The following is a 27924-nucleotide window of genomic DNA, read 5'->3' as shown; positions in this document are numbered from 1 at the left end:
ATATCCTTTTCGTCTTCAGGGACTGTTTTGTCTGATTTAAACGTCTGCTTACAGCGAAGAAATGAAACGCACATCTAAGGCAAGTCCTAAAAGTTTTGTGAAATGTGCTGACCCGTGCCCAAGATATTTGTCGCCGGGTGACACTCACGAGATGTGTGTGTACTGTTTGGGTGAAGAGCACGCACAGGATGCTCTTGAGGGAGCATCCTGTGCAAATTGTGAAGCGAAGAAATGAAACGCACATCTAAGGCAAGTCCTAAAAGTTTTGTGAAATGTGCTGACCCGTGCCCAAGATATTTGTCGCCGGGTGACACTCACGAGATGTGTGTGTACTGTTTGGGTGAAGAGCACGCACAGGATGCTCTCGAGGGAGCATCCTGTGCAAATTGTGAGCGTTTTCCTATGAGAACGCTCCAGTCTCGTCGGGCTCTCTTCTCGAGGGAAGAGAGTTCAGCGTCTGGTCCTCGCGGATCGGGTCCCGCTCCCAGATGGAGCTCGCTGACAGTCTCGAGAGGGGCGTTAACCTCTCGGACGCGTCATCGGCTGACCAGGGGGCAGGGCTGTCCCCTGAGGCAGTCGCTGAGTTGCGCCGGACCACAGATTTGTCCCTCCGGGCCACTAAACAGACTGCTGCCGCGATTGGCCGATTGATGGCGGCAATGGTGGCCACAGAGAGACATCTGTGGCTCAACTTGGCTGATATCAGGAGAAAGAAAAATCCCTTCTCCTTGATTCACCAGTTTCGCATGCTAAACTTTTTGGCACCTCTGTTGAGGTGGTGGTTGGAAAGTTTAGGGAGCGAAGGCGCACTCAGCTGCATATAAGACCTGTATACCTCTGAGATCCGGGCCCCAGCTCAGGCAGGCGGGAGGACCTGGTCCGTCTTGGTCTGAGACCGTAGGCAGGACCAGAGGTCTAGTGTCGCCTCTCGTGCCCCCCCTCCATGGAGGAGTAGGACACAGAGGAGGCGGGCCTCCCGCAAAAAGAAGGACTTAAGAGAGGTCATTCAGCACAAGCGCTGCAACACTCAGCGGAAATAGGGTTTGATCTCCCTGGAGGGCCTTTTCTACCAGCCCTCTCCCTCTTCTTGACTCCCCAGGCGTTTACGTTACACCAGCACTGGGGATGGGCCTTATGATGAGAACTATGTTCTGATGGCCCACCATAGCAAACTGGTTGATGTGAGTGCCTCTTTTAGGCATGTAAAGTGGTGGACCCCAGATTCATTGAGAACTCTCTGGCGAGTCTTCACTCCGCACGCCGCAGGTGAACTTTTGGTTTGTAAAATTCTGTGTGTATAACTAACACTGATTGTATTTCTCTACAGACCCTGTTCCCTGAATAGACCTAGGGGGTCATTCTTAGAGGAGCAATTAAAGTATGGACTTTAGGGCCCTGAAGCCTCCCCCAGTTGGTGGCTAGAACGAATTAGGAAGACGCTCAAAGAAGATTTGGCTTCTGTGCTGAGTATGTGATGGCCTTCCTGTCATAACATTTTATATGCGTGGTGGGCCACCGCTCATTTCTGTTTAGCCTCAGGGCTATTAGCCACCCAGAGGGTAGAGTAGTTGGTCTTCCTAAAAAAAAAAAAAAAAGAAAAAAAAAAAAAACTTTTTTGCTTTAGGTTTAGACTGACGCTGGCATTTCAGATAGATCTTCAGATAGATGTCCTGCCTATCGGTTTGTGACATTGGTATCCTGAGTACTCGCTCCCCGAGCTCTGTTGGGTTTCAGTAGGTTGAGTGTTTTCACGGCCTCTCAATCAAGTAGGCTGTGGCTCCTCCGAGCCCTCAGGTAGATCTATGCTTGTAGGTCAGACCCCCATCCGGGCCGCCTCTGTAGCTGGCCTAGGCTATGCTAGGGATGTTGGAGGCTTGTTGCTAAGTATAGCTGCCACATTCATTATGTGTTAGGCTTCCTCCCCTTGATTTCAGCCTCCTCCCTTAAATGGGAGTTGTTGGCCAAGGCCCGCCCCTTTCTCTGCATTCAGGGGAGATAGAGTAATGCAGGGTGGTAGCTGAGGTAGGATCAGTCTGGCAGGGTTAGGCCATCTTTCGCTCTGCGAAGTGAGAGTTTGTCAGACCCTGCCGAACAGAGATGTTTTTTGGCCTCTAGAGCTGGCTCCACTCAGCCCGTTGAGCTAATCGCTCGACCGACGGGTTGAAGTGGGTTGGCTTGCAATTTAGCCCCCCGCTCCCCTAGGCTGGGCGCAGGACAAATCCCTGTCACCCTTTGGAGCCACTTGCAGGCCTGCTCCCTGTCTAACATTGCAGGGGCATATGGTTGTTACTCCCCAGTCCTCCCCATTTCTGCCGCGAAGGCTGCACAGTTGGGTAGTAGGCCCCAGCAGGCCTCCTTGACGGAATAGCCCCCAATAGGGCTCCTAGGCCAGCTCACCTTCGGTGGTTGGCCCTGGTAGTTCGGGCAGAAGGCTCACTGCTGATTAGTAGGCCTTAACAGGCCTCCTCTGAGGTGGGTCGCAACATTGTGGAACATACACTTGGACAAAACTATAGGAAAAGTTTTTAATAGTATGGTTCCAGCAGTGTTCGTTAAAGTAGCAGAATAGACTCGCTATCAGCTAGCAGGCTCGACCAGGCCTCCCTGTTAGGCGAGTCCCCAGCAGCAGTTACATCCAGCTGATTAGACTGTTTCAGGTAGTAGGCCTCTTCAGGCCTCCCTGAAGGTGGGCTCCCACATTTTGTGGTGGTCAGGTAGTAGGCTTTACTAGGCCTCCCTGAGGGTTTAATCCCACATACTGTGGTTACTAGGTGGCAGGCCCCACAGGCCTCCCTGGAGTTGAATTCCCGCTTCTTTGAACTGTCAGGTAGTAGGCCTCATAAGGCCTCCCTGAAGGCAAAGCCCCAAAGACAGTCAACTGGACTGCCAGTCTGGCTCACTATCAGCTATGGTTTTCAGGTAGTAGGCCTCTCCAGGTCTCCCTGAAAGTAAGCTTTCCTGCATTGTGTTTATCAGGTAGTAGGCCTCGCTAGGCCTCCCTGAAGTTGAGCTCCCACATACTGTGGTTGTCAGGTAGTAGGCCTCACCAGGCCTCCCTGGAGTTGAGTTCCAAATGACTTTCAGTTTCCACTTAAGGTGGTTATCTGGTAACAGGTAGTAGGCCTCTCTAGGCCTCTCTGTAGGTGAACTCCCACATATTGTGGTTATCAGATAGTAGGCTTCACCAGGCCTCTCTGAAGGTGAGCTCCCACATACTGTGAGCTCCCACATACTGTGGTTGTCAGGTAGTAGGCCTATCCAGGTCTCCCTGGGAGTAGTTTCATGGTGATGCTGGGTTTTGTAAGCTAGTGGCCACTTACTTTCAGTTTAGCAGTCCTTATCAGGCAGCTACCGGAGGTGAGTTTGCACCCTGGCTCGGCTCAAGTTTTTATTCTCTGCTACGGGTTCCCTCCTGGAACCTTTTATCCTGCTACAGCCTGGTTGCCTACCAGGTAGATCTTATGCTCCCCTCACTGAGAGTCAATGTGAGTATGTGGTCTCCTGAGTCTGGTCAGTCGGTCGTAGGCCTCTCATGAGGCCTCCCAGTTAGATCAGTCCTTAGGCCCTCACAGGCCTCCTCAGTGTTTTTGAAACACAAACACTGGGTAGATCCGTGGATCGAGTAGAGAAACTCCCCTCGCTGGCAAGGGTTGTAAAGCACTATGCTGAGTCATACTCTCCAGGATATCCCGTCTCTGAGATCCGGGCCGAGTGATTCACTGCCTGCTCCGCAGTTCCTCGGGCTGGATGCCTTCCTAAATGCAAGTGTCCAGAGGCTCTGTCTTCGGACAGACAGGAAGTGGCCAGTCTTTAGTGTCTTATGTAGTGACACCAGGTCAGGCCTGCCTGGTGGCATTTCAGGTGGTACATTCCCCTGAATAGTGACTGGCTGGGGTTCCCTCGGGTTCCCTAGCCACATTCCCTAGAAGGGACCCCTTCTAAGAAGTTGAAGTTGTGGTCCTAGGCCCTTGAGCAGGCCCAGGTAGACCTTTCACTAAACTATGTTTATGGAGGTTTTCTGTGGTATCATATAGCTTGGGCTATGACCGTAGGAAGTGCTGTCACTGACAGCCCTGTGTGACCTGAGGGTGAGTGGTTCTAGCGTTCATTGAATTGCTGGTTCTGACAGTTGTCACTGCCATTGGGCATGCACTCCCTTTAGCATGGCGGCGTGGGTATTTCGTTCCCCATAGCGTCATTGACGTATTGTCGAAGTTCCCTTCGAAAGGGAACGTCTCAGGTTACAAATGTAACCTTGGTTCCCTGAGAACAGGGAACGAGACAATACGTCTCCCAGCCATGCCTCAGGGTCTGCCCACCAAACAGTCCCTTCAGACGAAAGGATATTGTCATGGTTTCAAGGCGCCCTTTTTATATCCAGGTCGCACGCTCATCATTCAAGCTGATGATTCACGGCTGTCGCCGGTCAGCATGATTGCTGTGAGTTGATATTTGATTTCAGACACCTGTCACACCTGAGGCGTTCCCCATAGCGTCGTTGACGTATTGTCTCGTTCCCTGTTCTCAGGGAACCAAGGTTACATTTGTAACCTGAGACGTTTTGTACAGGGAGTCTGTTAGAGTCTGTCACTGTGTACGTCTGGCACAATAATACACAGCTGTGTCTTCAGCTCGCATATTGTTTCCTTGCAGTGTTATTGTGTTACTGGAAGTGTCTCTGCTGATACTGAACTTGCTTTTCAGAGAATCCTTGTAGTCTGTGCTTCCACCACTCCAGATGATTCCAATCCACTCCAGAGCTTTTCCTGCAGGTTGACGAATCCAGCCTGTACGCTCACTTGTAACTGAATATGAGACTCTACAGTTGATAGTGAGAGTGGCATCAGGACGGACAGTCAGAGACTCAGGCTGAGAGAGTTCATATGAATCAATACCTGTATCAAATCAAATAATACCTGTTAATAAGAGATCATGACATTTAGAAACTGTTAACAATCTTTTGATCAACAAAATGATGTATCACACAGAAAATAGATTAAACTTACAGGATATGACTGCCAGAAGCATCACTAAAGATGAAGAGATCATGGTTTTTTTCTCAGCACAGTTTGACTGAACTGAACTGATTCTTCACTCCCTGTAGTGATCAGATGAATGTGTAAACTGACTTAAATATGCAACAGGAGATTTACATATTCGCACAGAGCTTTTAATAAAATTTACATGCAACAAAAATATTGATGGTAGGCTTCATGATTTATTGCTCTCATTAGAGACTCTAAGACATGTTTTGTTCAGTATTTTAATTTTTTTTATCTACTTGACATGAATCAATTTGACATAATGTTCTTCCCCAACAATTCTTTTTAAAAGGCTTGAAATAACTGATAAAACTTATGACAGCAACAATAGCATTAGTTCAGTAAACGTTTCTTTTGGAACTGCACTAGAAGGTTTAAAGGCCTCTATTGCAAGTTGTGCCCTGAAAACAAATGTCACTGTAAAATATTTAACCACTAACACAAATCTACACATAGAAAAACACACACATTGTGTTAAAGGAGTCAGAGCCTTTGTGCTGTCATGTTTAAGCTTTTATAGTGAACTTCACTGCATATTTAACAGCATATTTTCATCAGGCTGTGTTTTATAGATTTTTTATTCTCTGCTGCCATCTGTTGAACTCTAGTGACATCAGAGAAAACAGTCAGTGTGGTTTTTGTTCAGCTGTACAAGACCTTTGTGTCACAGTGAGTCTCTTGCACAATAATACACGGCTGAGTCTTCTGCTGTCAGGCCTGATAGTTTCAGATACACCATACTCTTTGAATTATCTCTGGTGATTTCAGTTCGACCTTTGAAGGATTCAGAGTAGCCATAGCCACTGCCGCCCATCCACACAAGGGGTTTTCCAGCTTGTTGTCTGATCCAGTGCATGCTACAGCAGCCAAAGCTGAACCCAGATCCTCTACAGGACAGAGTCAGAGTTTCTCCAGGCTTCTTCACAGTTGTGCTTTCAATGGACTCCATACTTTGACATTTTATGCCTAAAAAGAAGATTGAAAAGACTGATTTAAGTTGGAATCTGTATTCCCGTAGATCTGATAATAGACGTGTGAAAACTCACGTTGTAGGCTGAATGAGAGCAGCAGTAAGCAGAGTGTATTCTTCATCTTGACAGTGGTGATGTAACACTTCAGATCCAGTCAGCAGCACATAAATACTAAACAGATGTCCAGAGTTGTTTTAATTTGCATTGGGGGGGGTGGGGGGGGGGTCACAAAGTGCAATTATGACTGAAGGATCAAACTATTAAAGAACGATATGACAAACCATCACCAGTGTACGAGCATAGCAGTGTAATTGCTCCTTTAAAAAAAATATATATAATAATAAAGGTTGCAAAGGGGGTTTTCACAGTAATTCCATAGAAGTACCATTTTTGGTTCCCCAAAGAACCTTTCAGTGAACATTTGTTTAAAGAACCATTTTTTGGCTCAGTATGAAGATTGTTTTATCTAAAGATTTTTTTACTAATAAGGAGCCTTATAAAGTTTCCATGGATGTTAAAGGTTCTTCGTGAAACTGATGACAATAAAGAACCTGATGTTGTGATGGCTAATTATAATTAAATTATTATTAAAGTAAATTATTCTTTTTTTTACAAAATAGCCTCAAAAGATTGTAAAAATATTATTATTAATAAGTTCAGGTAAAAATGGAAAAAGGATAAATGGGTGGTGTATGTATAATATAGTTGATCTCTATCAATACATTCACAATATTCAGTGATATGTGATATGCTCTTCCCTGAGGTTCTTTTTTGAGCTGTGGACACTGATAAGTGTAAATGTAACTTCAGGTGATATAGTGCTGAAAAAATGTTTGGTGAATTACATCAGAGATTATACATTTCAGTAAGCTGCAATTCACATTTCAGCATAACATCTGATATCATACAATATCTAGTAAAGACTAAAATATGATCCGCTGTTTATTCTGAGGCAGCTACAGCTTATACTGTGCATGTGCACGAGAGATTTGCATCATGGAAATCCTCTCTCTTCACAAACAAAAGCATGTACTCTGATTTGATATTTTGCTTCATGCATTCATATTCATCCCTGCAGACAACTGCAGCATATTTCAAAAACAAAACTGCACTGCACAGACAATACTAAGTAATAGCAGGAAATTAAAGGCAGAACTCAAATTAGCGCTCAAACAACATGTAGCCTGTTGTTTGAGCGCTAATTTGAGTTCTGCCTTTCATTTCCTGCTATTACCACTTTAATATGCTTAGAAAGTATACACACACAACAGATGTGAGGTTATGTATGAGGTTTACATACTTTGCCTTATTTGTCATTGTGGCGAGTGGGACGGGGCCGAGAGGCGTGGGAACGAGGAGTGAGGCCAGGTGTAGTGATTGGAGATGAGCTACACCTGAGCCCCACCGCTAGTATCGAGTCCCACGTAGGAGATGGAAGGATATAAAACTGGAGTGACGACCGTGAAGGACGAGAGAGGACCAGGCCTGGGACATTCCTTTATGTTTTGGTTTTTATTTATGCGCACCAGTCGTCCGTGAGGGGCTGGTGCGCCGTTTTGTATTTACTTTTGAATATTAAAATGAGTTTTGATTGTGCGCCGGTTCCCCCTCCTTCTTCCCGATGAATATGGAGATTTGTGTTCATTACAGTGGTGCCGAAGCCCGGGAGAAGGAGGGACGCGCTGCTGAAGATCCCTCGCCGCTGTGGTGAATCCGCGGTGCCCTCGAGCAGGCGAGGTATGTGCCGCCATGGACGCTCGAGGCGGTGGGCTGGAGCGAGTTGCCGGGGACGGGCGAGCTCGCTGCCGACCGCCCACGACAAGGAGGGGCGGCTGCCGTCCGTGAGGGAGCGGAGGAGTCGGCGCCGTTCGCCAGGGGGCCGGAGCCTGCCGCCTCCGTGACGGAATCCGGAGGGGCAGGGAACGGGGGACTCCTGCCGCTGCCCAAAATCGGAGGAGCCGTCGCCGTCCACCGGGCGGCGGAGGAGTGTCGTGCCGTCCGCCGAGGGCCGTCCAGTGCCACCGCCGGGCACCGCGGAGGAGATCACCCAGCCGGTGGAGGGTCGAGCAGCAGTGCGTCTGGGAACCGGATTTTTTTTTTTTTTTTTTTTTCCTCTCTCCCCTCTCTCGTCCCTGTCGCTCCTCCTTCCATCTCCTTTTCTCTCGCCTCGTCTGTCCTACCCCCAGGTTCCCGCAGGTCCCCGTGAGCGGTCTCCCCCGGAGGGGGGGGGGTAGAGCGCAGTCTCGAGGTTACCCCCCGGCCTGCGAGGGGCGATGGGGGTATGTGGCGAGTGGGGCGGGGCCGAGAGGCGTGGGAACGAGGAGTGAGGCCAGGTGTAGTGATTGGAGATGAGCTACACCTGAGCCTCACCGCTAGTATCGAGTCCCACGTAGGAGATGGAAGGATATAAAACTGGAGTGACGACCGTGAAGGACGAGAGAGGACCAGGCCTGGGACATTATTTTAATGTGTGTGCTTTTTATTTATGCGCACCAGTCGGCCGTGAGGGGCTGGTGCGCCGTTTTGTATTTATTTTGGATATTAAAATGATTTTGATTGTGCGCCGGTTTCCGCCTCCTTCTTCCCGATGTATATGGAGATTTGTAAAGCATTACAGTCATTATATAGGAAAAGTATAAAAACAAGCACACAATGTTTTTACCACATTGGAGCATGACATACTCACCCATAATTCAGATTTAATGTCAGTATAGGTGTCTACTGAAGGGTTGACAGTGTTATAACCCAAGAAACAGTCATTACAATGAAACATCAATAGCAAAAACTTGCAGCTCTGGCTACATGAACAGCTATATGATGCAATCTTCTTTAGTTTTGCATAAAATGTATTATTTTCTTGTTTTGTGTGCTGCTTATTATTAAACATTGCATTCATCTGTACATATGTGTCTTATCATTGAATGTTTGTTCACGAGAAGTATACTGACATTTACCTTTTCACATACAGAGTATTAAATAGTTAAAGCTCTTTGATGATATGCTACAGAATGAATTCACTTTTGTGTTGATCCAGTGCTAGACTTGACTGAAAAAAGGACCTTATGTGTGCATTATATTGCATGTACACACATAAACAAAGCTTATATAGTTGTCATGCATTTAAAGATTCAAAACACTTCATTAGAGTGAATTAGAGTGTTTGAAATTAATATGAATCTTGATTGTCTTTTTAAGTTTTGAAAAGTTTAAAACAAATGTTTTGACTGTATGAGTCACTGTGTTTCTGTGATTGTGTGTCACTGTGTAGTGGACAACGTAGTGTTCGACTGCAACCTACTTGACACAGAAGAGAACTGCAGTTTTACAGTAAAAGTGTGTCTAGACCAGTTTTTGAATCATGTTGCCACATACATTAGTATCACTGTGAGTCCTCTTCTGTCAGTCCAGACAGTTTCAGATACATCATGCTTTTCATCTCTGGTGATTTCAAGGCTCTTGTCTGTCTCTCTGTCTCACACACTTTATTAACTCAGAGTTTAAGTTGAACAATATTAGTAATGCGGGTATATTCTTCATCTTATGAATGTTTATGACTCTACAGCTTCATTCAGTTCAGCGGGATATTAATACTTGCAGCCTGTCATAGACTCTTTTGAATATGCATAATGAGGAAATGATGTAAGATTACTGAGATTATCTTTTACACTTACACAGAGGATAACCAGAATCCAGCGCTTATTAATATCTATTACATTGATCTGATCTTTCGATGTTTGATTAGTATGAAATATTTAAAGCTACAGTCTTTATTTAGTTTTTATTCACTCCAAGCCTAATATAAACTATAATGTTTGTGATATTAACTTTATCTCGTGACAGATGAGAACTGCAGTTTTACACCACAAGTTTATTTGTACAACACTGTGCTTGTCTTGCACAGACATACACAGCTGAGTCCTCTTCTGTCAGTCAGACAGTTTGAGATACACCATGTTTTTGTTTTGTTTTTTACTTTCTATAATTTCTATTCATCCCTTAAAACTTTTGGCATAGTCTTGTCCTTGTCCTCTACTCCAAATACGGCCCATCCACACCAGTGCTTTTCCAGGTTGCAGGTTCCAGTAGATTTTGTGGTACAACTTAAACTTTAATCAGATTTGTTTTAAATGATTTGCTCCTTCATCAAATTAACTTAAACATTCTAACTATTAAACTACAAAACTACTCTTTACTATGACAATACCAACATTTATAACTAGCTAGCATTATTATAAAAGAGATTCATTTTAATTTTTTCATTTAATAATATCTAGACTGTGTGAAAGATTTTTAAACCATAAAAATAGACTTCACTATCTGAAATAATGAAAAATAATTATATTTTATAACTTTATTACTTAATAATATTGTACATTTTTTATAAAGAAAGTACACTCATGTTTAGGGTAATTTTTCATGAATACTTAATGAGCATTTATGAGTATTTAATCTGCATCTGAACTGAATCAGTAATTATTATTAGTGAGGATAGCATGAAGCTGTTTATTTGTGTGCCGAGTGTTAGAGTGGTTTCTGAACAAGACAGTAGCTGCTCTGTGTCACTGTGAGTCTGGCGCAGTAATACACAGATGTGTCCTCAGTCTGCATATTCTGTCCTTGAAGAGTCACTGTGTTGCTGGAAGAATCTCTGGAGACTTGAAATCTACTTTTCAGTTTATCACTGTAATATGTGTTACCGCTACCACATATGTATCCAACCCATTCCAGAGCTTTTCCTGCAGGCTGTCGAATGAAGCCAGTGCAGTAGCTGTCAGACACTGTATATCCAGAGAGTTTACAGGACAGTGTCAAAACCTGACCAGGACTTAAGACCATAGAATCAGTCTGGATCAGTTCAACACAGTGGACACCTGAGGGGGAAAATATGGTCAATATTATGTATAACCTTGAGTGTTTTAATATGAAGTATCTCTAAAGAAGCTGTAAAGACTTACGAGAAACAGCTGCCAGCAGCAGCAACAACCAGAGAGATGAAGAGATCATGGTTTGAGACGAGTGAGAACAAGCTGCTTCTCTTCATCTTAAAACTCAAATAAAGAGGAGGAGAGATATATTTGCATACAATACTGCATATGCAACCCAGTAAATGAGTATCTAATTTTTTTTCTTTCAGAAGACAGCATTGACCTCTGTGACAATAACAATATAACACATTTAAATCAACTAGATATTTGTTTTTTCTTATATATTAAATTAAGGTCATACATATGTATCAGCAATCATGGCATTTAAATAGCTTATATTATAGGTAAATATAGGTAAATATTGGCCAGTATATCATCCTCTAGGATAAGATGTCTTCGGTCTGTTTCTTTGACTCAGAGTTGTCTTGTGCTGCAGCGCCATCTGCTGTTACTGTTGTTATTATTTTATTATATTTAATCTAATAATTGAATTGTCTCTAGTGATCTCTATTCGTCCCTCTACACTTTTAGCATACACTGTTTTACTGGCGTCATACCAGATAACCCCCATCCAGATGAATGTTTGTCCTGCTGACTGTCTGATCCAGTGCATGCCGTACTGTCCAAAATCAAATTCAGATCCTTTACACGAGAGATTCAGAGTTTCTCCAGGCTTTTTGGTGACAGGACTTGATGGGATGGACTCCAAGCTCTGGCCGTTAACACCTAAAACAAAAATATATAATGGCCTGTCAGCATTATCATATATACAGTACATCTATTAATCTATTAATGAAATCTGAAGCCAGAATTAAATATTATTACACACACAAACAGACTGTCTATACATACTAGTAAAGCACATCAGGAGAAAAAATAAGAATGAAATGTCTGCCATTTCAAATGATGCAGGAAGGTTAACTGCTACAATCTCATTGAACACTGCTGGTAGAAATACTGTATGTAATATCATTTACATTTAGGTGGAGCTTTAATAATAAAAAAATTAGCCACTGTTAGTGAGAACACTATTGAATATTAAATTACCATAATATTTTGTCATTTAATTTCCATTATCTTTTTTTTTCCATTATCTTTTTTTTACATTATATCTATATATTTTTTTCAAACATACTTGAATACGAATGCTCACAAGTTCTATATTTTTTTACATTTTAACAATTTCCGTAGTTCAGGGACTTTCTCAAATCTGTGAATTACTGTTCACTGAACTCTTCAGTAAATGTCATGCACTTTTTAATGTTTATTCAGTAGATCCAAATATTATTGTGATGCTTATGAAGTAATCAAGGCTACAGTTAAATAACAATATGTCCTATAAATCATATCTTCCACATATTGTAAATAGCTAGCAAATAGCAAGGGTGAAGTACTGCAAAAACAATTATGATTGTTGAGTTTTATTGGTTTCTTTATTTAGGTTAAATTTATTTTTAGTGATTAGACTTTGGAAAATTGTCAGAAAGACTTAATTTGTGATATGACAATGTTTTTGTACAGGGAGTCTGTTGGAGTCTGTCACTGTGTACGTCTGGCACAATAATACACAGCTGTGTCTTCAGCTCGCATATTGTTTCCTTGCAGTGTTATTGTGTTACTGGAAGTGTCTCTGCTGATACTGAACTTGCTTTTCAGAGAATCCTTGTAGTCTGTGCTTCCATCACTCCAGATGATTCCAATCCACTCCAGAGCTTTTCCTGCAGGTTGACGAATCCAGCCTGTTTCCTCACTTGTAACTGAATATGAGACTTTACAGTTGATAGTGAGAGTGGCATCAGGACGGACAGTCAGAGACTCAGGCTGAGTGAGTTCATATGAATCAATACCTGTATCAAATCAAATAATACCTGTTAGTAAGAGATCATGATCTTGTAATCAACAAAATGATGTATCACACAGAAAACAGACTAAACTTACAGGATATGACTGCCAGAAGCAGCACTAAAGATGAAGAGATCATGGTTTGTTTCTCAGCACAGTTTGCCTGAACTGAAGTGATTCTTCACTCCCTCTAGTGATCAGATGAATGTGTAAACTGACTCATGCCTGCTGTTTAAATATGCAACAGGAGATTTACATAATCATACAGAGCTTATGAACTTCACATGCATCACATTGTCCTTGACATTATTTAAAAAGCTTTCAGTTTTGAATTTATTGAGGTCATTATTTTCAGGGATAGAGTCAATGAACAGAAATGTAAACAGTTTGCAGACATTGTGACTGTAAGTAATAAAAAAATGTAAACACAAGCTAAACACACAAAAAAAAATGTATTGCTTATATTAAAACATATAGGGCGTTTAATTCAGAAATGTGGACTAGCTGTAAAAAAGTATACTTTTTTCTATTTTATTTTACTTTGGTTAAAATTTATTTTATTTCAAGTAGGGCTGTCAAAATTAATGCCATAATAATGAGTTTAACACAAAATCATTTTAATGCACTAATTTTATTTATGCACGATTGACGCAGCTCACATGTTCTGTTTAGGCCTACAGTAGTTTATTTTTATTTTTTAATTCTCAGAAATAGAAGTAACTGTAAATGTTATTGCATGTTACTGATAGTTTAATCAGGCATTTGTCCATTTCTGGGCACAGTAAGGCACCTGAAGGCCACATGAAGCGTCTCTAAGGAAGTATGAAGACTTCAGCTGAGAAACAGCTGCCAGCAGCTGCAACAACCAGAGAGATGAAGAGATCATGGTTTGAGACGAATGAGAACAAGCTGCTTTTTGTAGAGAAATATTTAGCATGCTATTCAGCATATTTCAGTATTATACATCTGAATGGTTTTGTTAAGTCTGTAAATTTACTTTGACAATGTAACTCCCAGTGAACATACACTCTACAAACTGCTGGGTTGAAAACAACCCAATTTGGGTTATTTTGACAACCCATCGCTGGGTCAAAAAGGGACGAACCCAACCAGTTGGGTTACAGTATTATGTTTAGCCCAGCATGCTGGGTTGCTTTTTTATGGTTTAAAATTACTACATTGCCAGGCTAAAATTAATCCAAATTGAGCTATAGGTGTTAAACCTACAAATCTTGCTCATTTTAAAATCACTTTTACACACAAATAATAACTATAAAAAGGTAAATATTTATTAAAAACGAGAAAACAGTCAAAAAGTAAAATGCATCTCAGAAAAAATGCAGAAAAGTATGGCATTAACAGCTACAGAGTTCACAAATAAAGCATTGAACATTTGCTGAATATAACTTTTAAGATCAAATTTGACTTTTATTGGTAAATTTTATATATTGTATAAAAATATACAAAATCACTATTATACAATGAATGTACAATTAGTTAAGTTCTTTATGAACTATTCTGGCATGACAGTTCACAAATAAACCACAAAATTAACACTGATATAATAACATTTAACAGATGCATGTGTGTGTGAAAGAATGTGAGCATGTGTATGAATGACAGTGTAAACTCTTCTACTAAATAACACCGAACAAGCATTTGACATTGTGTTTTTAAAAATTATACACTTACAGTTTGTTTCATAGTCCATGAATACAGATCATGCATCACTGTCAATTTTTTCATGATCTCTTCAGAATAACTGATGTAGTCATGATGAAGCCCCATCAGCATGTGACATCTTCTACATCATCCAGAGCAGTGTACTCCTTTAAAACCACTGTTGCGTCAGTTTAGAGGAAAGGACGTTCTCTTCTTTGACCAGTATTCATCCCAGTCACCACCTGTTCTTCATCTGTGGCCTTAAAAGAGAAAGACATTTTGAAAAAAGAAAACATTTAATCAAACTATCCATTTTCAGATAGAGGTGTATTCACATCCTTAAGGACAGGTAAATAACTGGTTTTATGTTTAATGTCTCGGGTCCACAGAGCTCCAGAATGCTATAATGGCAGCACTAGTCTGAGGGCATTACATATTGTTTGAATAAATATATTGCTTTCAGAAAACTACTTCTTTACTGAAACATTAAAACAGTCATGACATTCACTCATATATTCTCATGTACGTGGAGTGCTGCTCTTTAAAGGGTTATTTCACCTAAAAATTAAAATGTACTCTCCCCCATGTTGTTCCAGACCCATACAAACTCTGCTAATTTTTGGAACACAAAAAAATATATATTTTATATTCTCTTAATTTATGTCCTTCGTTGCTAGTCATCGCCCACAGCGCCGACAATCATCGTGTCAGGACCACTGCCCACGTATCGACGAGGACACAAAAAGTTCAGTAGACTAGCTTTAAATGAATTGTTATTGTCATGGTGTAAAGAACAGCAACAGCTATTTGTTTACTTTATATTTGTTTATACTATTTGTTTAATCTTTTCGTGCTGATGGCTTGCACCCCAGCAGAGTCGGAGCGGAGCTGCTCTCTGACAACATCTCCAGGAAACTTTACTACATATGACTATAGCAGGCCAATTCTCAAATAACTATTATTATGACTTTTGTTCCAAATGATAGAAGTACTTGCTCTGTCCAATCTATTAAGACTGTGTCTGTTCCCTGAATAGTGAGGTCAAAATATAAATTTAATCTAGGATCTAGAAAAAAATCTTATCGTGATTAAACCAGAAAAAAAAAAGAAAAATAAATGTGCAAAAAAAAAAGGTCTTAAAATTTTGGCTTATAAACATTAGATCACTCACACCCAAAGCAGTTATTGTAAATGAAATTATCTCAGATAATAGTTTTGATATACTCTGCTTGACTGAAACCTGGCTAAAACCAAATTATTATATTGGTCTAAATGAGTCTACTCCTCTAAACTACTGTTATAAGCATGAGCCACGTCAGACTGGTCGTGGTGGAGGTGTTGCAACAATATATAGTGATATTCTCAATGTTACCCAGAAAACAGGATATAGGTTTAACTCATTTCAATTGCTTTATTTTTGCTATTTTTAGAGATATATCTTTGTGTTGCATTACTTTTTATTCTATGTTGTTTAATGGTTTTTAATATAATTGCTTTTTATATGAAATTAGAATAAAATTATTATAAAATATGAAATTGCAGAATATTGCTTAATGTTACACTCTCAAATATGCAAAAGAAATATATTGTGTCTCTTGCTCTGGGTACCAGCAGGGGTTCAGATAAAAAATCGGCAGCTGGCAGCAGGAAGTGGCTGCCATTGACAGCCGGAAGGCAGTAACTGACAGCCGGAAGGCAGTAACTGTCAGCCGGATGGTAGGCGGGACCTGCCATTCGGTGGGAGCCAATCAGTATCGACCAACGTGGGCGCAACCAATCAGATATAACTGCACCCAAACGCTTCAGTAATGGTTGCGATTGATCAAACTGTTCAGAAATTGGTCATCGGAGTAATTAATGTTTTTTTTGCGTTGTAAGTTTGATTTTAATTGTTATCTTGGTGAACGACTTGGTAGACTTGGTGTCTACTTTGGTTTAATTGTTCAATGAAATCTAATTAGTGGTAGCAACGTTGTTTGTGTACCTTGTTAGGGCCCTACCATTAACTTCAAATTACGTTTGACGTACCATTAAATATTAACGTTTGTTAGCGTGTTAACAGTCTATTGAATAATATAAAAGAATGTTGTTTGACTGGAATGATAGAAGATACATTTGCAACACTAACCATATATTTTTGCATGTTAAGTCTTTCAGGAGATTGTGTGATATACATTAACTTAAGAGTTCTTAAAATAAGTTTTTTTTTTTTCTTTTTGCACTATTGAGGTGTGTTTTCTCTAATACTATGCATGTGCAGAACTGTTCTGTGTACCAGTTGAAGTTGTAAGCATGTGAATGCAAAACAATTATTTTTTTATTTTTTATTTTATTGTTATCTATACAAAATATAATGGACCGGTTCATAATTCCTTATAACTTTTAGGTCTAGTTTCACAGACAGGGCTTGGATTAAGCCAGGATTAGGCTGTAGTTAAATTTAGAACATTGAAGTAGCTTTTGTAAACATGCATTTAGAAAGAAAAAAAACACATTAATGATGTGCATCTTGATGACAAGATGCAATGGGAATAATCATTAATATGGCTGTGCATGCATGTCTACTGTTAATAAAGCAATTTAGGTATTAAAGTCACCATTTTCTTATGAATAGTAAAATGCAGCAGCTAGAGTTCTTCCTAGAATCAGGAAGTATGACCGGATTAGCCCAGTTCTGTAAACCCTGTACTGGCTCCCTATCAAACATCGTATAGATATTAACATCTTCAATTTATATTAATCTGTTTCTTTCTTATTCTAAGGTCACTGCAGTCACCCGGATCGAGTACGTATCCAGACCAGATGGTGGATCGCACCTAGAAAGGACCTCTACAGCCCTGAAAGACAGCGGAGACCAGGACAACTAGAGCCCCAGATACAGATCCCCTGTAAAGACCTTATTTTTTCTCCATTTTGTCACCGGTGGAGTTTTGGTTCCTTGTCGCCTCTGGCTTGCTTCGTTGTGGTCACTTCATTTACAGTGATATCATTGACATGATTGCAAATGATTCCACAGATACTATTTAAACTGAACCGAGCTGAAGGATGACATCACTGAATTGAATGATAAACTGCCTTTTAAACTGACTACAAACTGAGTTTACTAATGTCCTTCTGCATTATTGACTGACACACTATTTTCCTTTTAATACTGTAAAGTTGCTTTGCTTTGATCTGTATTATTAAAAGCACTATATAAATAAACGATGCTTGACTTGACCATGTTGCAAGAGGAAAATGAGGAGAGATGCACCTCCACCCTGGGTTTTACAGTGATTGGTGCAAGATGCTGGAGAAGTAACTCTGTATACCTCATCAGTTCTGATCTAAGAGTTTTGAAAATACCTCCGGATTGTTGTTAGTGATTCTGATTGATATTTTAGTCTGCTTGCTTACTGGATATATTTTATACGGTTTACATTGTAAAGCACTGACTTTGACAACTTACTAACCCAGTTACAAATTTAACAGCTACTTTATACTATATATATATATATATATATATATATATATATAGTTTCTTGAAATACTACAAATATAACCGCAAATTATGATTTTAAATAAAGGTCTCTGAGACTTCTCTCTTTTCAGTCATTTGTGTATATAGCCTATAATAAATATACAACATACACCCAGTACGTGCCACTCTCGTATATAAATATTGTTTTATTTCACACAAACAATGATACATGCATAAACATTCAGCTGGAAATTAACGTTTAGCAAAATGATCTTATTTCTTTGTTTATATTTGATCAATATTTTAAATCAAATAATATACAATACTGACCTTTATACTTATTTAAAAAAGTATTAAACATAATCATAAGTGTATATAATTTATTTGTCTTGTTGCCGCCGGCAGCCTCCTCCAATTTCCGGGTATAGCGACAGCTGCCATCCGGTTTTATTGGCAGCCACTTCCTGCTGCCAGTGACAGCCACTTCCTGCTGACAGCTGCCGATTTTTCGCTGAACCCCCTCTCCTGGGTACTGTGTATACAGAATTCCTAAAAGAATTTGCAGATTTCCTCTCAGACCTTTTGGTAACTGTTGATAAAGTGATAATTATCTGATGCATTGTGTTTAATGACCTAATAAACTCTTTTGGAGTCAAGCAAAATGTAACTGGGCCCACTCATTGTTTCAATCATTCACTAGATTTCATTATATCGCATGGAATCAATCTTACTGATTTAGATATCGTACCTCAAAGTGATGATATTATGGACTATTTTCTTGTATTGTGCATGCTGCGTATCACTGATATTAACTATATGGCTCTGCATTACCGTCTGAGCAGAATTATTGTCCCCGGCCACCAAAGACAGATTCACTAATAACCTGCCTGATTTATCTCAACTGCTCTGTGTACCCATAAATACAAATGAACTTAATGAAAAGACTGGCAACATGGGCACTGTCTTCTCTAATACATTATAAGCTGTTGCCTCCATCAAACTGAAAAGGTTAAAAACATACTGTGCCATGGTATAACATTAATACTCACTCTCGCAAGAAAGAAACTCGTAGTCTTGAGCCAAATTAAGAAAAACTAACTTGGAAGATTTTAGAATTGCATGGGAAAACAGCATGTCCAGCTATACTGCCCTACAAAGCAAAAAGGCAGTAACTGCAATTTTGGTCAAAAATTTGTTATTGTCATTTTCATGACATTCAAGGCATCCTTTGTTATGTGACAAAACATCTTATCTGAAATGTGTGTCATTTTGGAGAAAAATGGTAGTTGTTTGTACAGTAACTACTTAGGCTTAAGAAAACACAACTAGATCCTTGTGAACTGGCAAATTATAGGCCTATTTCAAATCATCCATTTATGTATAAAATTTTTGAGAAAGTTGTGTCTGCTCATTTGCCCTCCTGCCTGCAAAAAAAAAATTATATGTATGAAGAATTTCAGTCAGGTTTCAAGCCCCACCATAGCACAGAAACTGCATTTGTTTAAATTACAAATGATTTGCCTCTTGAATTAGATCAAGGCTGCATCTCATTGCTAGTTTTACTTGATCTTTGTGCTGCGTCTGACACCATAGATCATTTACAAAACTATACAGGTATTCAAGGGCAGGCTCTAAGATGGTTTAGACCTGTCCGATCGCTACCATTTTGTTTATTTAAATTGGGAATCATCTTATTTATCACCCTAACATATGGAGTGCCACAAGGATCTGTGCTAGGTCCTCTGCTATTTTCAATATATATGTTGCCCCTTGGTAATAAATATTAGAAAATACAGGATTAGTTTCCACTGTTACTACTCAACGAGACGAGATGAAACTTCTAAATTATGTAAGCTAACAGAGTGTGTTAAAAATGTAAAATACTGAATGACCAATAATTGTCTCCTATTAAATTTGGATAAGACAGAGATATTACTTATTGTACCTAAAAACAGTACACAGAATCTCTTGGATTACAATTTGCAACTAGACGGATGTACTGATACTTCCTCTACAGTCTAACAGTGGCTACCTATTAAGTTCGGTATCAGTTACAAATTATCATTACTTACCTATAACGCCCTTAATGGTTTAGCTCCTGCATACCTAACTTATACCACGCTACAATCCGACACGCTCCCTAAGGTCACAAAATGCTGAATTTCGGTAGTTCCTAGGATAGCAAAGTCCATTAAAGGAGGTAGAGCTTTTTCGCATATGGCTCCCAAAGTCTGGAATAGCTTTCCTAATAATGTTCGGGGTTCAGACACACTCTCTCTGTTTAAATCTAGATAAAAAACACATCTCCTTCGCCAATCATTCGAATAATGCATCTCATAATTTGTGACTGCAGTTGTATCTGATCAAATGCGCATTATTATTCTTTATCTTGGGTTAAACTAATTAATTTCACTTGGTTGGAACAGCAGCTATGCTAATTATGTCTCTATTTGTTTCTCTGTTTTGCTAGGATTACACAAGCTCCAGTCTGGACCCAGAACACCTGAGAAGAGATGATGCAAACCTCTCAGAGGACCTCAGATGATGCTAACCCTGAATCAACAAACAGAACTTACAAATATTGCTACAAGTGTGACTGCATCATATAATAATAGTTGTTAATAGTGTTCATCATCTGGTTGACTACGTCTTTTTTAAGTTTTTTAGAAAATTAATTTTCTTTTCACCTGACAGTCACCACTGACAAGCTACTAGAAACTGAATTTTCTGTAAAGTTGCTTTACAATGATTTGTATCGTAAAAAGCGCTATACAAAAAAACTTGAATTGAACTGAACAACTCCAAAGATGATTTGAGTTCTGCCATGAAAAACACATACAGAAAGTTTTCATGAAATTTAAGCATTTAATCACACTGTTGTTGTATCAAAATGTGAATTAAACAGGCAAGAGACAACAGAAATATTTATTTTCTAAAAATAACTTACATAAATCTCAAAAGAATGATGCTGTCCTATGTCCCAACATCTACAAAAGCAAACATTCTTTTACTATTAGTTAAAAAATAAATAAATTAATTAATAAATTTAAATAAATTTAAGAAACAGATAACTTGAAATTATGAAGTTCACTTGCCTTAAACTGTCTTTCCCTCTCTTCAGAAGAAGCTGAGAACACCGCCTCCTCTTCAAACAAGCAGGCTTCTGTGTCCTTAATTCCAAAGTTACTTTGGGTTCTGCAAAGTTAAAAGGGAAACCATGCACACTATTTAAAGAAGATTTATGTTGATTCACTGTAAGAGTGATTTCATGCTTTCAAAATATAAATAAATATATTTTTTATATTTTGGGGGTTTGATCATTCAAATTATACAGTAATGTACCGTTCTTTGTAATTTATTTTTCAGTTTTCTTGTTCCAGAATGAGTCTGTGCATTCATTGGTGTGGATTTTGCAGTGACTCTGTCTCAAAGGTAAATTGTTATGACAGTTAGTAGTGACAAGTGACTTTTTGAGTGAATATTTGAGTCATTTATCAAACTGATTCATTCAAAAACCCTCCTGAATTATTCAGGATTCAGGAAGTAATTGTTTCACAAAGAAGCAGTGGTTTATTTTGCCTTGACTTCCTTAGGAGTTGTTTTAGTTGACAGAGCGATTAACAGGCAACACTGTGTCTAAAAGTCAAATTACTCAATATTAACTTAATATTAATCAAACTGTTGTATAAAACTGTTTTGTTGTGAATATTATCACAGCTGTGATAACATGGATATTCATACCTACAGCCGAATCTCAGCTGTACTCTACTGATAACAACAGTCCTCCTGCTCACGTGATACTGTTTAGTTAGTAATTATTTGATGCATTTGTCATCTTGAATGTGGTTCAGTAACATGTGGTTCAGGTCATGAGCCACTGCAGGTTAAAGAACGGCTGAGAACAGATCACATCATTTCACAGTTTACATGAGTAAATCAATCACAGCTCTGTGAACACACAGAATCAGTGTTGTATTGGAAACACGTGAAATTTTACATTTTTAATTACAACCTAACAAAGGTAGAATGTGATTATAATTGAATATTTCTATATGATGGAATGTGGGTGATCAGTCAATATTCATCACCATATGTGAATGAGGAAGTAGTTTTTGTATTGCTTTGACACTGAACTCATTCACTGTGACTCTCTAGCGCAGTAATACACAGCAGTGTCTTCAGTCTTGAGGCTGTTCATCTGTAGATACAGTTGACTGCTGGAATCATCTCTGGACACTGTGAACCTGCCCTGAACTGACTGGGAATAGGAGATTGGAGTACTGTACATGCTGATATATGCAATCCACTCCAGTCCTTTTCCAGGGCTCTGTCTGATCCAGCTCAGTCTGAGACTGCTGAAAGTAAATCCAGTTATTGTACATGTAAGTTTGTGAGACTCTCCTGGTTTTTTAACCACTGCTTCAGACTGAGTGAATGTCTGACATTCAAAACCTGTGGAAAAAGAAACAATATAACATGTAAAAAAAGTATATTGTTAAATTTTTTTATGTAACGTAAAGTATATTGTTACAGTTTGTGGTAACTTACGTGGTAAAACGTTCAGAAGTACAAATAAAATAAACTTTTTAAACATGGTGTATGTGAAGTTTAAACCAGAAAGATAGCCTTAGTTTCCAGAGTTCAGATGCCAGTTCAGATCACAAAGATGAACTGTCACATTTAAAGAAGTAAGCTGATTTGCATATTCAAATCACAGAACTGATTATGTAACATGCTGATACATATTTGGACCAGATAAAGATTTTTGTGGTTAATGTTTGATCTATACAAACAGACCATTATTTAGCTATAATTAAATATATAAATGCCATCTTTGTGTTGCATTTCTTTTCATTCTATGTTGTTTAATGTTTTTTAATATAATTGCTTTTTGTCTTAATATGAAATATCAATATTATCAAATATGAAATTGCAGAAAATTGTCTATGACAGTATAAATTCACTTGATAGATTACTGCAGTCTATCAGTGTTTAAGCAGGCGGCTCACATCTCTTACAGACCTCCTGACTCACATCACACAGACAGAATAAACACTTCAGTTCATTTACTGACACAGATCTGACGATCAAACCCTCAATGCTGATCAAACAGTGCTGAAACTACTATACCTCTTCTGAGACAACAGTAAAACTTTGCTCCCTTCTAATGGGATGAAAGAAAAATGATGCAAAATATAATGGATTTTACTGACTTTCGGTTGACTTTCTGATTATAGTGCTTATTTATTTTATCTGATAGTTTTGATTATTTTATTAGGAAATTGTTGTGTTGATGAAGATCAGTGAATATCAGTTCAAGGAAAACGCATGATAAATACTGTAATGTCAATATGAAGATGTTTTTGTACAGGGAGTCTGTTGGAGTCTGTCACTGTGTTTCTTTGGCACAATAATACACAGCTGTGTCTTCAGCTCGCATATTCTTTCCTTGCAGTGTTATTGTGTTACTGGAAGTGTCTCTGCTGATACTGAACTTGCTTTTCAGAGAATCCTTGTAGGCTGTGCTTCCATCACTCCAGATGAATCCAATCCACTCCAGAGCTTTTCCTGCAGGTTGACGAATCCAGGCTGTATGCTCACTTGTAACTGAATATGAGACTTTACAGTTGATAGTGAGAGTGGCATCAGGACGGACAGTCAGAGACTCAGGCTGAGTGAGTTCATATGAATCAATACCTGTATCAAATCAAATAATACCTGTTAATAAGAGATCATGACATTTAGAAACTGTTAACAATCTTTTGATCAACAAAATGATGTATCACACAGAAAACAGACTAAACTTACAGGATATGACTGCCAGAAGCAGCACTAAAGATGAAGAGATCATGGTTTGTTTCTCAGCACAGTTTGTCTGAACTGAAGTGATTCTTCACTCCCTCTAGTGATCAGATGAATGTGTAAACTGACTCATGCCTGCTGTTTAAATATGCAACAGGAGATTTACATAATCGCACAGAGCTTTTAATCAAATTTACATGCAACAAAAATATTAATGGTTGGATTCATATGATTTATTGCTCTCATTAGAGACTCTAAGACATGTTTTGTTCAGTATTTTAATTTTTTTATATACTTGGCATGAATCAATTTGACATAATGTTCTTCCCCAACAATTCTAATTCTTTTTAAAGGCTTGAAATAACTGATAAAACTTGTGACAGCAACAATAGCAGTAGTTCAGTAAACGTTTCTTTTGGAACTGCACTAGAAGGTTTAAAGGCCTCTATTGCAAGTTGTGCCCTGAAAACAAATGTCACTGTAAAATATTTAACCACTAACACAAATCTACACATAGAAAAACACACCCATTGTGTTAAAGGAGTCAGAGCCTTTGTGCTGTCATGTTTAAGCTTTTATAGTGAACTTCACTGCATATTTAACAGCATATTTTCATCAGGCTGTGCTTTATAGATTTTTTATTCTCTGCTGCCATCTGTTGACTTCTAGTAACAAGAGATAAACTGTAGTGACCACAGAGAAAACAGTCAGTGTGGTTTTTGTTCAGCTGTACAAGACCTTTGTGTCACTGTGCTTGCTTTGCACAATAATACACGGCTGAGTCTTCTGCTGTCAGGCCTGATAGTTTCAGATACACCATACTCTTTGAATTATCTCTGGTGATTTCAGTTCGACCTTTGAAGGATTCAGAGTACTCATAGCGACTGCTGTCACTATAAACACGTCCCATCCACACAAGTGGTTTTCCAGCTTGTTGTCTGATCCAGTGCATGCTACAGCAGTCAAAGCTGAACCCAGATCCTCTACAGGACAGAGTCAGAGTTTCTCCAGGCTTCTTCACAGTTGTGCTTTCAATGGACTCCATACTTTGACATTTTATGCCTAAAAAGAAGATTGAAAAGACTGATTTAAGTAGATCTTTTCCCGTAGATCTGTTAATAGACGTGTGAAAACTCACGTTGTAGGCTGAATGAGAGCAGCAGTAAGCAGAGTGTATTCTTCATCTTGACAGTGGTGATGTAACACTTCAGATCCAGTCAGCAGCACATAAATACTAAACAGATGTCCAGAGTTGTTTTAATTTGCATTGGGGGGGTGGGGGGGGGGGTCACAAAGTGCAATTATGACTGAAGGATCAAACTATTAAAGAACGATATGACAAACCATCACCAGTGTACGAGCATAGCAGTGTAATTGCTCCTTTAAAAAAAATATATATAATAATAAAGGTTGAAAAGGGGGTTTTCACAGTAATTCCATAGAAGTACCATTTTTGGTTCCCCAAAGAACCTTTCAGTGAACATTTGTTTAAAGAACCATTTTTTGGCTCAGTATGAAGATTGTTTTATCTAAAGACTCTTTTTCACTAATAAGGATCCTTTTGTGGAATGTAAAGTTTCCGTGGATGTTAAAGGTTCTTCGTGAAACTGATGACAATAAAGAACCTGATGTTGTGACGGCTAATTATAATTAAATTATTATTAAAGTAAATTATTCTTTTTTTTTACAAAATAGCCTCAAAAGATTGTAAAAATATTATTATTAATAAGTTCAGGTAAAAATGGAAAAAGGATAAATGGGTGGTGTATGTATAATATAGTTGATCTCTAACAATACATTCACAATATTCAGTGATATGTGATATGCTCTTCCCTGAGGTTCTTTTTTGAGCTGTGGACACTGATAAATGTAAATGTAACTTCAGGTGATATAGTGCTGAAAAAATGTTTGGTGAATTACATCAGAGATTATACATTTCAGTAAGCTGCAATTCACATTTCAGCATAACATCTGATATCATACAATAATTAGTAAAGACTAAAATATGATCCGCTGTTTATTCTGAGGCAGCTACAGCTTATACTGTGCATGTGCACGAGAGATTTGTATCATGGAAATCCTCTCTCTTCACAAACAAAAGCATGTACTCTGATTTAATATTTTGCTTCATGTATTCATATTCATCCCTGCAGACAACTGCAGCATATTTCAAAAACAAAACTGCACTGCACAGACAATACTAAGTAATAGCAGGAAATTAAAGGCAGAACTCAAATTAGCGCTCAAACAACATGTAGCCTGTTGTTTGAGCGCTAATTTGAGTTCTGCCTTTCATTTCCTGCTATTACCACTATAATATGCTTAGAAAGTATACACACACAACAGATGTGAGGTTATGTATGAGGTTTACATACTTTGCCTTCTTTGTCATTATATAGGAAAAGTATAAAAACAAGCACACAATGTTTTACCACATTATAGGAGCATGACATACTTACCCATAATTCAGATTTAATGTCAGTATAGGGGTCTAATGAAGGGTTGACAGTGTTATAACCCAAGAAACAGTCATTACAATGAAACATCAATAGCAAAACTTGCAGCTCTGGCTACATGAACAGCTATATGATGCAATCTTCTTTAGTTTTGCATAAAATGTATTATTTTCTTGTTTTGTGTGCTGCTTATTATTAAACATTGCATTCATCTGTACATATGTGTCTTATCATTGAATGTTTGTTCACGAGAAGTATACTGACATTTACCTTTTCACATACAGAGTATTAAATAGTTAAAGCTCTTTGATGATATGCTACAGAATGAATTTACTTTTGTGTTGATCCAGCGGTAGACTTGACTGACAAAAGGACCTTATGTGTGCATTATATTGCATGTACACACATAAACAAAGCTTATATAGTTGTCATGCATTTAAAGATTCATAACACTTCATTAGAGTGAATTAGAGTGTTTGAAATTAATATGAATCTTGATTGTCTTTTTAAGTTTTGAAAAGTTTAAAACAAATATTTTGACTGTATGAGTCGCTGTTTCTGTGATTGTGTGTCACTGTGTAGTGGACAATGTGTTCGACTGCAACCTACTTTCACAGAAGAGAACTGCAGTTTTACAGTAAAAGTGTGTCTAGACCAGTTTTTGAATCATGTTGCCACATACATTAGTATCACTGTGAGTCCTCTTCTGTCAGTCCAGACAGTTTCAGATACATCATGCTTTTCATCTCTGGTGATTTCAAGGCTCTTGTCTGTCTCTCTGTCTCACACACTTTATTAACTCAGAGTTTAAGTTGAACAATATTAGTAATGCGGGTATATTCTTCATCTTGTGAATGTTTATGACTCTACAGCTTCATTCAGTTCAGCGGGATATTAATACTTGCAGCCTGTCATAGACTCTTTTGAATATGCATAATGAGGAAATGATGTAAGATTACTGAGATTATCTTTTACACTTACACAGAGGATAACCAGAATCCAGCGCTTATTAATATCTATTACATTGATCTGATCTTTCGATGTTTGATTAGTATGAAATATTTAAAGCTACAGTCTTTATTTAGTTTTTATTCACTCCAAGCCTAATATAAACTATAATGTTTGTGATATTAACTTTATCTCGTGACAGATGAGAACTGCAGTTTTACACCACAAGTTTATTTGTACAACACTGTGCTTGTCTTGCACAGACATACACAGCTGAGTCCTCTTCTGTCAGTCAGACAGTTTGAGATACACCATGTTTTTGTTTTGTTTTTTACTTTCTATAATTTCTATTCATCCCTTAAAACTTTTGGCATAGTCTTGTCCTTGTCCTCTACTCCAAATACGGCCCATCCACACCAGTGCTTTTCCAGGTTGCAGGTTCCAGTAGATTTTGTGGTACAACTTAAACTTTAATCAGATTTGTTTTAAATGATTTGCTCCTTAATCAAATTAACTTATAACATTCTAACTATTAAACTACAAAACTGCTCTTTACTATGACAATACCAACATTTATAACTAATTTTTTCATTTAATAATATCTAGACTGTGTGAAAGATTTTTAAACCATAAAAATAGACTTCACTATCTGAAATAATGAAAAATAATTATATTTTATAACTTTATTAACAATATTGTACATTTTTTATAAAGAAAGTACACTAATATCTGGGTCATTTTTCTTAATACTTAATGAGCATTTATGAGTATTTAATCTGCATCTGAACTGAATCAGTAATTATTATTAGTGAGGAT

General features: G+C 38.6%; 6 gene segments (V, D, J or C); all 6 read right to left on the bottom strand.

Moving 5' to 3' along the window:
- Positions 1-4587: 4587 nt before the first annotated feature.
- Positions 4588-5049, bottom strand: LOC113072696 (Ig heavy chain V region 5A-like). The segment is given in 2 exon segments: positions 4588-4895; positions 5007-5049. Coding segments are annotated over 2 exon segments (351 nt in total).
- Positions 5050-5461: 412 nt separating this feature from the next.
- LOC113072688 (Ig heavy chain V region 914-like) lies at positions 5462-6196 on the bottom strand. The segment is given in 2 exon segments: positions 5462-6008; positions 6089-6196. Coding segments are annotated over 2 exon segments (348 nt in total).
- A 4338-nt stretch (positions 6197-10534) lies between these two features.
- Positions 10535-11017, bottom strand: LOC113072695 (Ig heavy chain V region 5A-like). The segment is given in 2 exon segments: positions 10535-10884; positions 10969-11017. Coding segments are annotated over 2 exon segments (399 nt in total).
- Positions 11018-12477: 1460 nt separating this feature from the next.
- LOC113072694 (Ig heavy chain V region 5A-like) lies at positions 12478-12919 on the bottom strand. The segment is given in 2 exon segments: positions 12478-12785; positions 12877-12919. Coding segments are annotated over 2 exon segments (351 nt in total).
- Positions 12920-23286: 10367 nt separating this feature from the next.
- Positions 23287-23830, bottom strand: LOC113072687 (Ig heavy chain V region 5A-like). The segment is given in 2 exon segments: positions 23287-23599; positions 23711-23830. Coding segments are annotated over 2 exon segments (351 nt in total).
- A 582-nt stretch (positions 23831-24412) lies between these two features.
- LOC113072691 (Ig heavy chain V region 3-like) lies at positions 24413-24950 on the bottom strand. The segment is given in 2 exon segments: positions 24413-24766; positions 24843-24950. Coding segments are annotated over 2 exon segments (363 nt in total).
- Positions 24951-27924: the final 2974 nt, after the last annotated feature.

Source organism: Carassius auratus, unplaced genomic scaffold (genome assembly GCF_003368295.1).
Source record: "Carassius auratus strain Wakin unplaced genomic scaffold, ASM336829v1 scaf_tig00009927, whole genome shotgun sequence".
In the NCBI taxonomy this organism is placed as follows: Eukaryota; Metazoa; Chordata; class Actinopteri; order Cypriniformes; family Cyprinidae; genus Carassius; species Carassius auratus.
The sequence above is the reverse complement of the archived record's forward strand: the minus strand, read 5'-3'. Positions and strand labels throughout refer to the sequence as shown.